Source organism: Calypte anna, chromosome 4B (assembly GCF_003957555.1).
Source record: "Calypte anna isolate BGI_N300 chromosome 4B, bCalAnn1_v1.p, whole genome shotgun sequence".
NCBI lineage: Eukaryota > Metazoa > Chordata > Aves > Apodiformes > Trochilidae > Calypte > Calypte anna.
The window spans coordinates 8,710,097-8,725,776 of NC_044249.1; the positions used below are offsets into that span (position 1 = coordinate 8,710,097).

General features: G+C 36.4%; 1 protein-coding gene across 5 annotated transcripts in view; it reads right to left on the minus strand.

Moving 5' to 3' along the window:
- LRBA (LPS responsive beige-like anchor protein) overlaps positions 1–15,680 on the minus strand; it is a 387,071-nt gene that overhangs the window by 17,463 nt on the left and 353,928 nt on the right. For all 5 annotated transcript variants that reach the window (XM_008500801.2, XM_030450868.1, XM_030450869.1 and 2 more), the window contains 2 exons: positions 14,269–14,424; positions 11,403–11,570 (listed from right to left, as the gene is read on the minus strand). In XM_008500801.2, coding sequence (XP_008499023.2) covers positions 11,403–11,570; positions 14,269–14,424 — 324 coding nt within the window. The remainder of the gene's footprint in view (positions 1–11,402; positions 11,571–14,268; positions 14,425–15,680) is intronic.

Sequence of the window (15,680 nt, forward strand, 5' to 3'; positions counted from 1 at the left end):
AAAACCTGCAACCCTCTGCTTAGATACAAGTTTTGTTCTTGCAAAACCAACTTCAGCTGCACATTTTCTGAACAAGGAACAGCATCTTTGATCACCATACCATTCTATCCTGAAGCAAAATGTAAAAACATAAACCACAGAAGATGCAACAGTGCCACTACACTGGTTCAGTAAAGAAAGAAAAAAATAGATTTCTCTTGTAGAATTCATTTCAGCAAATATAACACAGGGAGGGCTTACTGCCCTCTTTCTGTCAGTCACAGTGTGCAACAATTGACCTACATTTATTCAGTACTAATATGAGATTTTCCATACACATCACGTCAAGGGAACAAGCTCACTATGTTTCCAAAATAAACACAGTAAAGAAAAAGATTTATCAGGCCCTCATGAATTGGATGTTACAATTCAGATTTCAAAAGTCAATAAAAGTCCTAGCCTCTGAATTCCTGAGGATTGCCCAGGGAAGTTTTGGATGCCCCCTGCCTGGAGATGTTCCAGGCCAGGCTGGATGGAGCTTTGAGCAACCTGGTCTAGATGAGAGGTGTCCCTGCCCATGGCAGAGAGGTTGGAGTTGATGATCTCTAAGATCCCTTCCAACCTCAGCCATTCTATGGTCATGTGCAATGTGGAACTTTCTGGAACAAGCTGACCCTTACGGGGGATTCATCTGCTGGAAACCCTGGAAGTCATTCAGCAGGACTCCTCCCACTGCATACAAACCTTTTTGAAAGGTATCTGCAGGTGAATATTCAGGGTCAGCAGACATTAATACTTGCACCACCCCGACTTCACAAGCTGCTACTAAAATACCAGCCTTGAAGTTCTGCAACACTGTCATTTTTGTTTGACAATGTTCTAACACAGCTTTATAAAGGAGCTTTTTATGCTTATGCTAAAAAAATAACCTATTTTCTTCATATTCCTCTCCTGTGGTATATAGTTATAACTATCCCATTACCTAGTGAGTCCAAATAAACCCCTAAGAAATCTCATTAGGAAAAGAAAAAAACCTATCAAGGAATTATTTCCATCAGAAATCACACCTCCTGCAGAACTGTTGTAAGATAAAAGACTGAAACCAACCACTAGAGTATATGATACCTTGGGCAGAAAATTATCCAAGAAAGATTCCATGTGGAAATTCAGCTCAATTCAGCAGTTTTCAATTTTTTTTTCTCCTAAATAAAGGACTGTATTAAAGTAATTAATTTCTGTTTCCAATAAGAAAAAAGTATTATAAAAAAGCATATAAGTATGCAAATTAATACTGTTCCATAAGAGTATGTATAGAAGTCTGTGCTTTAGCTCTTCGATTGCTTATGTGAAGTTCAGTTCAAACCAATGCACAAGTTGTATCTTGCACCAGGTAGTAGACACTTAGCACCTTTATGTAATGATGTAACTGGGAATACTGATGGAATATATCAGGCTCAGGGCATACATACATTAACTATCTTTTTACATGTTAACTGTTTTAAAACATACTTTTTCAGTGAAGTTGGCCATAATTCTAATTACATATATGAATGAAGATGAATGCTTATCTCTGTGATGCTCATGTTAGTAGACTTCAGATCCAGAAACACAGATTTTCCTACCTGAATCAGGATTATTGTATTGACAAATGATTTTTGCAACATTTAATTCAGCAATTTCATTCTAGAGTAGAAATTATTTTATCTTCTGCACTACACTGTTCTGTCTTATATAGTATAGACTTTGAACTGAATGGTTATTTTTCCCAGCAACCAAACCAGGTAAATAAATGTGATATATTAGTACCTCATCCCACCACTACGCATATGGAGGACATTAAGGTTGCATTCATTTACCATATGAATATAATTCCCTTTACCACATCAACTATTAGTTACAAGTTGTAAATATAGCATTGTTTTGCCTGGAACCCAAAGGTCTGCACTACATCATGAAGCACTAAATATCCTTATCCTTCTGGAGATTTGAATGCATATAGTTTTAGTGACACCTGAAGCTGAATACTGCCAAAAAAGCAGCATCCAAAGCCTTTTCCTTTTTTTAGTCTCGAAATACACACTCCCTTCCACTTGCATCTGGATTGTGCCTCAGAACTCACTCTAAAATTTCACTTACTCTGACAAAACCTGGAACACAAACTTTCTCAGCCAGTTGAAAACAAGGATGATACAGATGCTGTGTTTAACACATACTTTGAGCCAAAACAAATATTTATAGCACACCAACTTAGGTGCCAAAATCGCCACCAAATCACTATGACTGCTTAAATACTTTCCAAACCATCAGGTGAATGCTATTGCAATTTTTTCTCAATGAAGACGTTGTCCTCAGACCTATCTAGAAATGACTTTGTTGGCATTATATAAATACAAAATTAAATAGCTTGTGCAGCATCATTGCATATTTCAATATACACCAGATTTCATCCACCTGTTACATCCCATCTTTTTCCAGTTTAAATTTTTGGAGGCTAGAAGCATCATTTAGATGTGATTCATTTTGGATGGGATTTCCAGGGAGAGGAATGAAGCCTCAACCTCTTTGAGGTATCCATGTGTTACAGGTTAAGAAGGAAATTACAGGGACCTTTGGGAACTGGACCATTCAAGGCTCTGTTCTAGATTCCTGCAGACTGTCCCAGAACAGTTCTCAGTGAATACACAGAGAAATGCAGAACCAGCTACAGCATCAGGGCCTCTGTCCATTAAGCTTTCATGAACCTTCCAAGGCTAACATCAAATAATGCAGTAAACATTAGGTAGAAGAATATTTAGGGGTCACAACCCTTTTCAAAACATGTTACAGATGCACTTTTCTAAGCCTTGTGGGTATTCTCTGTGACACCAATTTTACTGAAGTTGACTTAAAACGAGGAATGGATAAATTTAATAGTGACCTTGCAAAAGCTCTAGTAAAAAAGAAAAAAGTATTCCATTTCATTTTACAGTAGCACTTAACAAAAAATTCCTGACCTATTTCAGTTTGCAAGTTAACCGTAAATTCACATTATATTTTATCATTGTACACTTTTAAAAGAATTAAAACAATACTACAAGTGATTTTTTTTTTTTTTGTTCCATTAAATATGTGGAAATGCAAATATTTAAAATATTCTACAAGGCAGTGCTAAGGAGAGTCCCAAGATCAGCTTTCAGTGCAGTGTCAGCAGATGGTGCTAAAGGATTCTTGCTTTATGTACAATATTGTGCTATTTTGTCCAGCCATTTTTGCACAACAAAGATTATTTGTTACATCTGCAGTTAAAAAGTGTTCGAATAAGACTGAAATATTTACTGGCTTTTTTTTAAAACTCACACAATAATATAAGGTGTGTAGGGGTAAAAATAAACATGCTATTTAACACCTGCAGAAGCACAGGCAGATTGTTTAAAATTCTCCGTGCTCTACTATCACAGAGCAATATTCTTGTCTTAGCAGACTGACTACAGTCAATCACATCTTTTGCCTCAATAGCAGCAGCAATTTTGAACATATTTTACAAATTTTTAGCTATAATTATAGGCCACCATTTGACAGAAATTAACAGTAGTAGCAGAATTTCCATTACTAGCATGATTACTAATTTATGGACGTTTTGATACCCCTACTACTTAGAATGATAAATGGCCAAGGGAAGATTGACAGAAGACTTTCGTAATAATTTTTTTAAGAATCTGTAATACAAATTACTTCTGATTATTTTTATTATTTTTATGAAGTAACCATTACCATTAAAAATAAATACATATGTTCTAAGCATCATTTAAAAATGTGGACTAATGTTCTCTATTATAATTCAATTTGAAACTGAAAGTCCAGATCATGCAGGAAGTTGAACTTCGATGAAAGTGAATTCAAGCTGAGGATAAGGATGGGGGAACAAGGCAAAGAAGGTTTTTTGCTACAAAGTCAACAGCAGATACACGTTCTGCTTGAAATCAGTGTGACCATTCACTGTATACAGAGGGGAGCACATATGAAAATCTTCATAGAATTCAGGTTTACAGGACTGGTGTATACAAAGTACAAAGAAATTCTGAGTACAAAGAAATCATTACCTATGACATTACCCATGTGTCAAAAACTCAAACAAAACACAGTTTCTTTTTAAAGTAGCTTTGATTGCAGCAAGACTGCTCTTCAGCAAGGCAGGAAACTGGTGATTAAATTTTGAGATTTCATATTTCATAAATTGAAAATATTATGTATTTTAAAACATTGATATTCGACATGTTAGCAACAGTAAAAGTGTTCCAATAATCCTCCCAATTCAATCTCATTTAAATCTAGCAACTGATTTAAATACAAACTCGTGCTCCCATTCACACATGTGCCCTGGTACACAGCTACACTACTAAAAGCATTTAATTCTTTAACAAACTTCAGAAAAGTTAAAGGTAGTACCCTCTAAAAATATAAAACTATGCAAAGAAAACATCTCCATAATCTTGTAATGCAAATGTGATAGACACAGAGAGTAACATCTAGTTTTATGGGATAACATAAAAGAGGTAATATAATTTGTTTTATTCACATATGTGTGGAAGATCAATGCAATAACTCAGCAGAGATCACGTTAGCACAAGTTGTAGTAATAGAGTTACACACAGACTCTGCATTTCATTAGCACTGAAAACTTGTATTGGTGAAGCCTTTATTTCATTAAGCAAATACAATATCTGAAGTAGATGTATGAAAAAAAAATTATGAACAAATGTATAGATATTTTGAAAACATCAGACCAGTCTCTTCAATATTCCACAGATACAGTGCAAGAAAAGCAAAAAATGCTCTCTCTTCACCTTGACCATGGAAATGCCTACCATTTTGTAAGCACATTTTATAAGCATAAACAATATCTAAAAATTAAAATTCACCACTTTAAGCCAACTGTCCAAGAAAGTACATCCAAAGAAACTAAATGCATGGAAAGAAAGATCAAAACACTTCCTGAGTTTTGCTAATCTGCTTGGCCTCTATCTTTCTTTATGAGGGATTATTAAGAAAGGGGACTGGACAAAATGGGATATTCCATTTGTTGGGTAAAGAATGTAACAAGCTTATGTGTAGTAAGCAATTCAGTGACAATTTTTAATATATAAGCAACAGTTAGAGATGACCTTGTAGCAACATCTCTAGATGACCATTTCTAGTAGCAGCTAGAGATGACTGGTAATTATAACCAATACCACAAAATAGACCAAAACATGGTGTGAAAAAGAAATGATGTGAAAGTGATGAAGATGTGAGTGTAAAATATTCTTTATAAGGGGAAAGAACAACAAGCTCATTTTTTCAAGTATTCAGTAGATACAGAACAGCATTCTGTAATATCTCATCGGAAGTCAAGTCTACAGAAAAAAAGAAAGTTTTTGGTTTTCAACAGGAAAACAAACAAAAAAAAAAAAGGATAAGGAAGAAAAGAACATACAAGCTGGCACAACTGAAACTTCTCCAGTGACTGTAAAAAAAAAAGTCAGGCAGAAAGATCACAATAACTGAGATTTTTCTAAAGCATTTTAAGACACAATGTATGAACAAGGAGGAACAACACCATTACAGCCAAGCATAAATGAGAAGTACTCAACAATAACATCAGGAATCACAACCTTTTTACAAAGACAAGGAATATGTGAAGTCTTCCTGAGAAGCTGGTCTGTTCCTAAGAGCAAGCAGTGCCTGTAGATTATGCCATCCACTTAACAGCATTTCAGTAAAAGTTTTCAATAAAAAATTTGACTTTACATGAGGTAAATGTTTGGAACTGAACTGGCCTGATAATACTGGTTTGAAGATACCGTGGAAATGAAACTACATTATCCCAAAGTTGTAATTGTTGCTTTATGGCTACTGGGCGATGCTCTGCCACTCTAAAAGGAAGTCTTGTGGTCTTTAAGAAGCAGAAAAAGGAAAATAGAGAAATTAGAGAGCAGTCTGTTAAATCCCAACATACAGAAAAATACTGGCAGAATATTTATATCTATATACACAAATACAACCTCCCACACATAATTTCCTAGAAGAAAACCAGGTGATGAGTAACAGCTAATTTGGATTTGTTATGAACAAATCAAGTCAAAGGGATCTTTTTCTTGCAATGGCTGAGTAACCTGTGCTCAGAGATACATATTGTATTTTTACTTTAGCAAGGACTCTGGGACTGTTTCACATGGGTAATTTCTTAAGGAAAATAGGAGAGCACATCTTCAGAAGATGCTACTATACATCAGATGAAAGGCCAGTTGAAAAGCTATTTTCAGAAAGCTTTTCATTGTCAAAATGGTAAATGTATTGATGGGCATTCCTGAACTGTGTCCTATCTATTTTCTTTAATGACTGATTTGATAGGATAAGACTGCAAAATACATTTGCAGACATGAGCTGCTGCAAGTCTGCTGAAGGACAGGATGGGAATTCAAAATGAGTTTGACAAATTGGAGAAACAGTCTAAAAAGAATACAGTTCAGCAAGTTTAAAGAAAAGGTTCTACAGCAAAACTGCAGAGAGGAGGAGAAAGTGCTGAATAGATGGTGGTTCTTCAGTAAAGACTGAAATTTCTTTTGGCTCATTGACTGAAAGAATCAAGACTGTCGTGCTGTTTTGAAACAAACAGATATCCCAAGGGGACATGAAATGTACTGGTCTGTAAACCAGGCTGTTTTCTACTTAATACTGAAAAGGCTTCAATTGCATTGCTGAGTCTGCTTTGAGGAAGACAAACTGCTAAGGAGGAGAGGAGCACCCACAAAAAACCCCAGAAATCTAGAACAACATGAATTATGGCAAAAGACATTCAGAAAAAGGTGTTATTAAATCTAGAAGCAAGAAACTGCAGGTCAGGGTAATCCAAATAACTGGAAGTTTTGGCAAGGATGAAAAAAATAATCTGCTCCCTACACAAAGAATAAATACATATATAGAAATGATAGAATGCAACCTGGATACCAGGCTGAGCACTGGGAAAAGACTGCTAATGATGGGGCTTCTCAGGCCCAAAAATATATTTGCCAAAGCTTTTAACAGGAGGTTGAACAAACATCACTGGAGAATGGTTTTAATGCAGTTAAGCCTGCTCTGGGAAAAGAGAAGAAAGAGGTCAGGTGAACAAAGCTCCTGCCTGCCTTGTTTCCCGTGGTTCTGTGATTACAAAGTAAAATGCAATCCCTCAGCCTAGGAAATGTCCCACACCAAGAGTTGCCACTTGAGCTTCAAAGGGAGAGTGAGATCTGAAAGTGATGCACACCATTTGTATGCAAATGATTCTCTCCTCTTTTTTCTCAAGTTCCTACCCTCACCCCCCACTTCTCACCTCCCCTCTAGCACATTAGGCTGGGCAAATGCAAACCAAGGCAAGTTTCCTCAAGCCCAATCCTCCCAGGATCCTCTACACATTCTACCACCCCACTCAGGAGCACAAGTCCTGCAGCACAGTGCCACCTCCCCAAGAGGGAACTTGCTGAGCTAAGAAATTCTAAACATGCAAAAGCCAACCCTGCTCACACAGGGGTACCAAGGGAAGGGCTACATCCTCTCCCTCTCACCTCCCCAAAGCAAGCCACAGGCCATGAAGAGAAAAATAAGAGCCCTTTATGCTATTCCGAAGTGACTTCACATCCCCACAGCAAATTATGCTAAGTAATGTCAACACAAAATGGCTCAGGGCTATTCTAAAGGACACAACTATTTCAAGATTCTCTGCTCTGTTCTGAATTATTCCTAGGCTGCCTCAGAAATTGTCCACAGAAATATTTCTGCATCAGAAAAGGTCTGTTTGCTGAAGTGAAGCACTGCCATGCTTCTACATTTTCAAAACCAATTAAATTAGGAAGGAAAAAACCCTACATTTGATCAAAGAGCACGCTTAAATATTTTTTTGAATTTCAGGTTTTAATTTGAGAAGGAAAAAAAGACTTAACCTAAATGTAATCAAGCTGTTTTATGCAGAATAAAAATAGTTTCCAGCAGCTGTATCCCACGTTGAATTTCATATCTTCAAGATTTAAATTCACCAGGTTTGGTTTGCACTGAGCAATGCATTCAAGAGTTATGTGTAAAAACTGACAGTGAGATTGTATGGGTGTAATTTCTTTAGGAAGTCAGCTTAACAGCTAAAATTAAAGAATGTAAACAATAACTATTTCAATAGCATATTTCTTCTGTTAAACCAAAAATGCAAAGAATTTTTCCACTTAGTGCTGTTGGCCAGAAAATTGCCTTTGGTGAGGAACAGAAATAGAACAACTTATCATGTATGCCACAGTTCACCTGGCTTCTCAGCTTGAGTTAAGTACAATTGTAAAACATGAATATATGCAGCCAGATATCAAGAGCTCAGTGCTTCCTAAAGTAACGAAACCAGATAAAAGAACAAAAGAACCAAATCAAAAAGTAACTTGTGGAATACTGGGTGCCCAGTTGCTGGCTGATGTATATCAGAGGCAATAGGTAGTCTGACAGGAGGAAAGATATGCTCTAGTATTAGATTATTTTTGTTGAAACAACTCAGGCATGGTGATTTGGTACAGTGTCATTTGATGCATGTTGCTGTGAGGTCATTTTAAGATGGGAACTACTGATAATAGGTAAAAAAAAGAAGTATCAACTTTGAGAGTATCTGAAATTCCAATGCATAGTGCTAACTGAAAGCATTAAACAAACAATATTTTGAGGTAAAGAATCATAAACTTCAAGTACAAAAAGACACCAGACAAGTTAAATATCTATCATCCCACAAAAGGAGGGAAGCTACAGTTGCAATACAAGGGCTCAAGAAGTCTGCTGGTGCTTTCCATTTTTGACAAAATCATAACTAAGCAGAAACAGCTCTTTTTACTGCCTTAAAAAAAAAAAAAAGTCTGAACAGAGATGTCTACAGAAAGCTCTTTCTGGGAAAAATTAACCCCTGTAGATTACCATCTCTTTGAAGCAGGAGCTGTCTTTTACTAGACACATGTCTAGGCCTATGTATATTGCCATGAGACTCCAAGACAAAGGCTTCCAGGCATGCGCTATCAAAAGAAAAAAAACCAACCCAACCTTCATAATGCCAACCAGTAAACACAGTAGTGATTGCATGTGCCTAGAAGTACAAGTTTAATAGGACTGCAAACAAGGAGACCTACCTGGCAGCTATTGTTTGATTTAAACACTACTCAACATAGCCTAATACTAACTTTGAAGACTGCTAAATTTTAATGCATTAGAAATTTGTGTTAGAGAACACAGTAAAGAGGTTATAACAAAATCCACCTATTTTAATTAGATACCAGGGACAAAATCGCAGCATGTGATCTGTTATGGTCAGAAAGGAGCCTATAGCCTCAAGGTCTTGTTCACAGAGCAGGCACGCCTGGCAAATCCTCAACAAGAACTTCTCAGGACAGGCGTAGGAATCCACAAAGATGGGCTGCACTTGCAGGCCTAGAAAACACTATACAGAGACACCTACAGGTGTCCATCACTTCAAATCAGTAAAATATTTAGGGGTTTCCCCTCAAAAGGGCAGTTTTGCTCCTTAGGATTTACAAGCTTACTTGACTGTCAGGCTTTTAAGTTCCTTTCACAGGCTTGGTGTTTACAAGCTCTGCAAAAATAATACAGCGTTTCCATTTTCTTTAAATTGATGGCTTGCAAACTACGTATAAACTATTCACAACCAAAGGCATATTTATTTAAAGATGTTCACCAAATTCTGCTAGTCACATCCCTGAAAAGCTCCCATCTCTTGAATCAGACTATGGGAAAGATAGGAGGATTTTGCTCCTCATCCTCCTACCTGAAGATTCAGTCACTGTGTGAACTGAACTTCTCTGTGTTGTGGAATTTTAAAATATTTTTCACAGTCAATATCCAATAATTTGCAAGTTAATTTCAGATATTTATTTGGATATTAATTAGTTGGGTTTTTTCAAATTAGTTCACATATGTGTGGAGGATCAAACCACCTCTTTTTTTCAAATTCAGGTGACTTTAGTTGAGTAACAGATTGAGTATGGAAGACGTAGTAACTATTGTAAGATTTCAGGTATTCTTTACACTATATAAATTTGTCTTCCAGTTGTAATTCCAATATATATTGGGTATAACAATACTTCTTGTCTTCCAAATGTCCATTTTGTCCTTTGCAGACAGTAGGTATGTTTTTCTTAGTATTTTAAACAGGGTCAGAGAGGACCTTAAGCATAAGGCAGAAAAAACTAACAAATTTTGTCTGAAGACAAACAAGATATACAGCTTCTCACCCCTTCTCTGCAGGACATTTTCGTTTTGGCTGAACAGGGAGCACAGGACCACTGCTTGGCTGTGATGTGCTCCACTATTCACACCCGTAAGCTCTCACTGCCTGTGTCCAAGGCTCTTATTTTTTTGTCAAGCTCCACTTCTGCCTTGTCCTTTGTTTTGGGCACTATGAATTAAAATATTGTGTGGAGTGAAACTGTCTCAATAAAAGATCTGTTTCTAACTTCCCTGTTACATCTAATGCAGGCCCAACAGGGCTGAACAACTCTAGAATTTCACTGTCTTCCATAGAAGATTGTGCATTAAAAGAGAGAATGTGCAAGAGTAAAGAGCTATGGGGCTTCCCAGGAAACAGTGCAAGATGGAAAAGTTTAAATTCTTTGGGAAGGAAAAAGTGTGTTTGGGGAAGGAGGGGTTAAAACTGAATGAGGCTGGGGCAGGGTTAGTAGTTTGCTTGTATGTCATGAGCACTGTTGCTTGCAATGGAAACAATTAAAATACCTATTAGGTGAGAGCGTGGATCAGGCACACAGCACCTCACCAACGAGTTAAACAAAAAAAGTATGAAGCTTATTCCTTTAGTCCATCCCAGGTGTCTGTCCTGCTTTCACCTGTGTGTCCTACTCAGGCCACTGCACATCTCATGACCACGACCTTAGTGGAGGTAAAACTCACTGGCAGCGTAAGGCTCTCCATAGCAGAGGTCCTGCTGTGACAGCCTCTGGGGTAAGGTTACAGTTGCATGGGTTGCAGTCTGCAGTAGAGTGACATATGGTCTTTTTTGTTTTAAAAAACTCAAATGCAGGTATTTAATGAAATCATCATGCTGAGAGAAAGAGACAGAGACTGAGCAGGAAATAAATAAAAAAACAAAACAAAACAAAACCCGAATTCCCTTCTCTCACTCCTGCAGTGAGACCTTCCCAACTGAATTAGTGACAAGAAAACATATTTATGTTCAGTACCCTATAACCTTAAAAATTGGTTCTACTTGTGCTGCAAAGCACTGTTTACCCTCAATTCTTTCAACTAGAACTCATCACAACTGCAAAAAAAAAAAAACAAACCCCAGCACTCTACTTTGATCTTTGTCATGCAGATCATGTCATGTTCACTCATTTAGACAACATCCTTACAGAGCAGGCCGTTTTGGCTTTGCTTACCTCTTGGGTTATCTCCAATGATACTGGTTTTGCCATTCCAGTACCAGAGCAGCAAGGTTGCATCTCGAGATCCTGAGAGAATGTAACAATTTCCTCCAATATAGGACTCAGACCGAGCAAGACAGGTAACAACATCCCAGTGTCCAAATATTACTTGTATCAGTTTACCTGAAACACAGAAAACTGATTGTTTTAAAACCATGTTTTTATTCTTCCTAAGGCAAGTTAAATATATTATGAAGCATTTTAGAAATATTTGCTTGATTTAAAAAAAAAAAGTTTCAAGACAAGAACTATAATGGAGAGTAGCTTTTTTTAATTTTTTTACTGATTTGATGGGAACTTATATAAAAAGTGCAGTAGTCCATACAAATAAAAAAATTTACACCTGCCCATCTCAGATGCTAACCAGTCAACAGATTTAGTCAGAACAAGTTACTGAACTTCACAGCTAGGAGCAGTAAAACACTCACAGGCTACATAACCTTATTTTGGCAATATACAAAAGCACCTCAGCAAGTGTATGTTTCCCCCTCAAATTTCAAGCAGTCAATTACAAAGCTGAGATTTGAGAATAATTTAGTTATTATGTATTTTTCAGATGTATAGCCATAGGTATTCAACTACGTAAGGTGATTTATACTTTCAGAACACAGGTTTATGCTATAAATATTGCTGAGTTATAGAGATCTCTCTCACAATTATATTCTGTGTTTATAGAGTCTGATCTAGAAAACAGACATTTTTCAAGGCTATTTGTTTGACAGTTGTTTGTGGAGTTGCACTGCCTTGTGAGTTTGACTTCATTACTGTTATGAAGCTAAGGTTCAATCTACTCCATCAAAACAAGAAACAAACTTTTGCTCTTTCTTATTGGTTTAAACAAATCTCATTCATCTCCTAAGAGTTCACTAATTTTCTCTTTCCTTTGACTTGTCCTCACTATACAGTAATATCAAACTTTACCATATGCACCTAGATATCCCTTTCTGACAAAACAAATTTTATAGTTAATAATTACAAATATACTATGAATAATTAAAATAAAAATAAGATTCAAGTCTCTACACTACTGAAATTGAATGCTGTCTAGAAATCACTCTCACTACTGGAGGAAGGTTTTCTTGTGTTCCTGCTAGACTAGCTCTTCTAAAAACCCATGATTTATGTTTAAAGTATTTCCTATTAAATAAAAAACCACAAACAAACCCAAATTATAATAGAAAAAAGGTTCCCTTTTTCTGTAAGTGCTAAAATATAATTGAATTTATCACTTGTGACCACTTGCAATTGTGTATTATTAATTACATCTTTTTCCCTTGGCGTTCTGCTGATTTCAGATTTTTTCACTACTATATTCTGATTTTGATTAAAATCAAAATAAACTGCATCTGAAATCACTCGATTTAAGTCAGAGCTCGAGTTGCTATATTGACAAACAGGAGATAAATAGAAGACAAATCTTTTTGACAGTCATATTTTGGGTTATATCATAATTAGTTATGGTAGCAACAAGGTGTCTGGTGCATACAGACAGGACATAACTTGATGAGATATTTGTAGTTCAGATTGACACAGGACAAAGTGACCAAAATCATACAAGTTCCTTCCAAAGGTCTAAAGTCAAATGTATCTTTTGACATAGAAGCACTAGTTCTCCATTCACATAAACCAAGAATATACACCAGGTATTTTTTACTGATAACTTTTCTGAAGATCTCCTTTAAACTCACAGTTTCATGTAGATTTGTTTTCAGCAATAGGAAAATTAAACTAAGAAGGGTCTGACAAGATGTCTGTATAATGAATTGTAGGCAGTCAATATGAAGAAAATGGAACTTCTCATTTATACTTCAGGCTTTAAAATTGCAAAAATGACAGATATGCTAAAATATGCCACGAGATCTAGTCTTAACAGATTTTCATTAAAGGCCATCCTGTTTTGTTAAACATTTTGGTTTCCCAAGTGTGAAAAACTCTATTAAGCCATATATTTAAGAAATGATGACAAACATGTAGGATGTTCCCCAGGGATTAATAACCTACTGGAAAGCTTGATGGCACACACATATTAACCACACCGGGTCATTAATCCCAAAGAAGTACTCGCAATGAGATCCCTATGCCCATTATAAGATAATGAAAGGCAAAAAAATCATAGCTTTTTTTTTTTTTTTCTGTAGGTCCACAGCTTTTAAATTCCTGTAGTTCTTGCATTCAAAGATTCTTTTTTATTTAGCATGACACATACATGTCTTCAACAGTTTGGATACATGCCAGCTGACAGACTAATCTAGCTGCCACCCATTCTGGCAATCAGGTCACGTTAAATGAAAGAATTCAGTGGCTCCAAATCTATTTTTCTATCATAGCATATCTTTCAAAGGCTTTCAGAAGGATTCTTTCACCAGATTTTCAAGAATTCCCTTCCATTCTTATTCTGTGGTGCTTCCCTGTATTTCCTCAGAAAAAATCCAAATTCTCTGGTGCTGAAAAGCAGCCCGAGTTAAATTCCAGTATGCATTCTAAGAACAACTAATTCACCTGGTACACAAAGCTTCACAAAAACTCATTTACTTTAGGAAACTACAGTGTAAGGACAGTCATGCCTGTCACACTGATCTGAAAGTTGGAGCTATGGCTAAACAAGAGCTCCTTGTATTAATATTTTCCATGACTCCACAAACAAAATGATACGACACATTAGCAGTAGGTAAGAAAAGACTTGGCAAATACTGTTAATAGGGGAATAAATACATACTCCCCTTTCTCTTTCTGGTCCCTATTCTTTCTTTATTTAAAACAGTAGGTAGATGATGAACACAAAAATCTTTTAGCCTATTCCCACATTTTAAAGAAACATTACCTGAGTCAGTTGAATAAACTCTGAAACTCTTGTCCCAGAAGCCACAGACCAAGATGTAACGATTATCCGAGGTGATGACAAAACACTGGGAATGTACCTGAATGCTTTGGTCTAAGAGGTCAGTGATTTGCCTCCTGTGCATACCTGTATTGCTGGCTGAACACAAATCAAGAGATTTTAGTATCCCCATTCACAGAACAAAAGCACATTTTAGAAATCTACGTTCATACTGAAACTATTCCTCACTGCTGTTACACGTTTGTTGTGGCAGAGACATTTCCTTTCTACTTTTACTGTAAAATACTCATTACACTTCTGGGAACAATGCTAATTCCTTGTAGTATATATTCTAAAATAGAAGAAATACCTTCTTTTAGTCAAATGCAGCTGACAAATGTAAGTGAAAGATTGCAAAAAGGAACAATACACAGAAATGTAAGAAGCTCCCTCCCCCTCTTCTTCCAGTATATGAAAGTAAAAATTAAGAAATAAATAAAAAGAAGGTAATTATAATGCAGTACATATACATTTGATATATAAGTGACTCAAATACAGCAGACAAAAGAATCATGATTTCAAAACCACATGCAAGTAGTATTTAATTGTAAGCATCGTAAATGAAAAAAGAATAACTGCAGTAAACACCACTACCATTTCACACCTTGTTGAACATTGCACAAAAATTAATGAGCTTATCTCCACAATCTTCTATAGGGTAGAGAGAAAATATTTATCCTACTTTGATCACCTGCTGTTTCATTTCCCCAGATAATCTTGCATTGTGAATCCACAGGAATCAATTATTAAACCCTTTTCATGTTACATTTTGCCCTTATGAACTGATGTGTGTGTGTGTATATATAGGGGTCTCTCTCTATATCATGGAAATCCTACACTATAGGAAGAAATTAAAATGTACTTCATTACTGAGGGAACCTGATTCCCATCCCAGGCAACTAAGTTCTCCTGAACCTGGGTTTGTCTGCCAACTGCTTGAAGCATAACTACTTACATTCCAAGTATTCCCCTGGACCTGTCTCTGTCCTGGTCTTGTGCTCTTTGCTCCTTGTTCTTTAACTTTCTTTCCATTCTCAGGCACCCACTATTCCCTAAAACCTGGACTTATTCCATTTATTCTGTATCAAATCCTTCATCTACTTATGTTTTCACTATGTTAAAAGCATTGATACTGTCTTCTCCATATGGGCAGCAAATAATTTGGCAAGGTATTGCCACTTGCTCCATGGGTACCACAAAATGGGGCCACCCACAATGTAACCCCACCACACCATAAATGCACAGGGAAGTGTTCTGTGGAACAAAATAATGGCAAATAATCCCCCAACAAACTATAGAGCTACACATTCACTGTGGATAACATATTGCTGCTTTTACATCTTCCTGTGCAACTG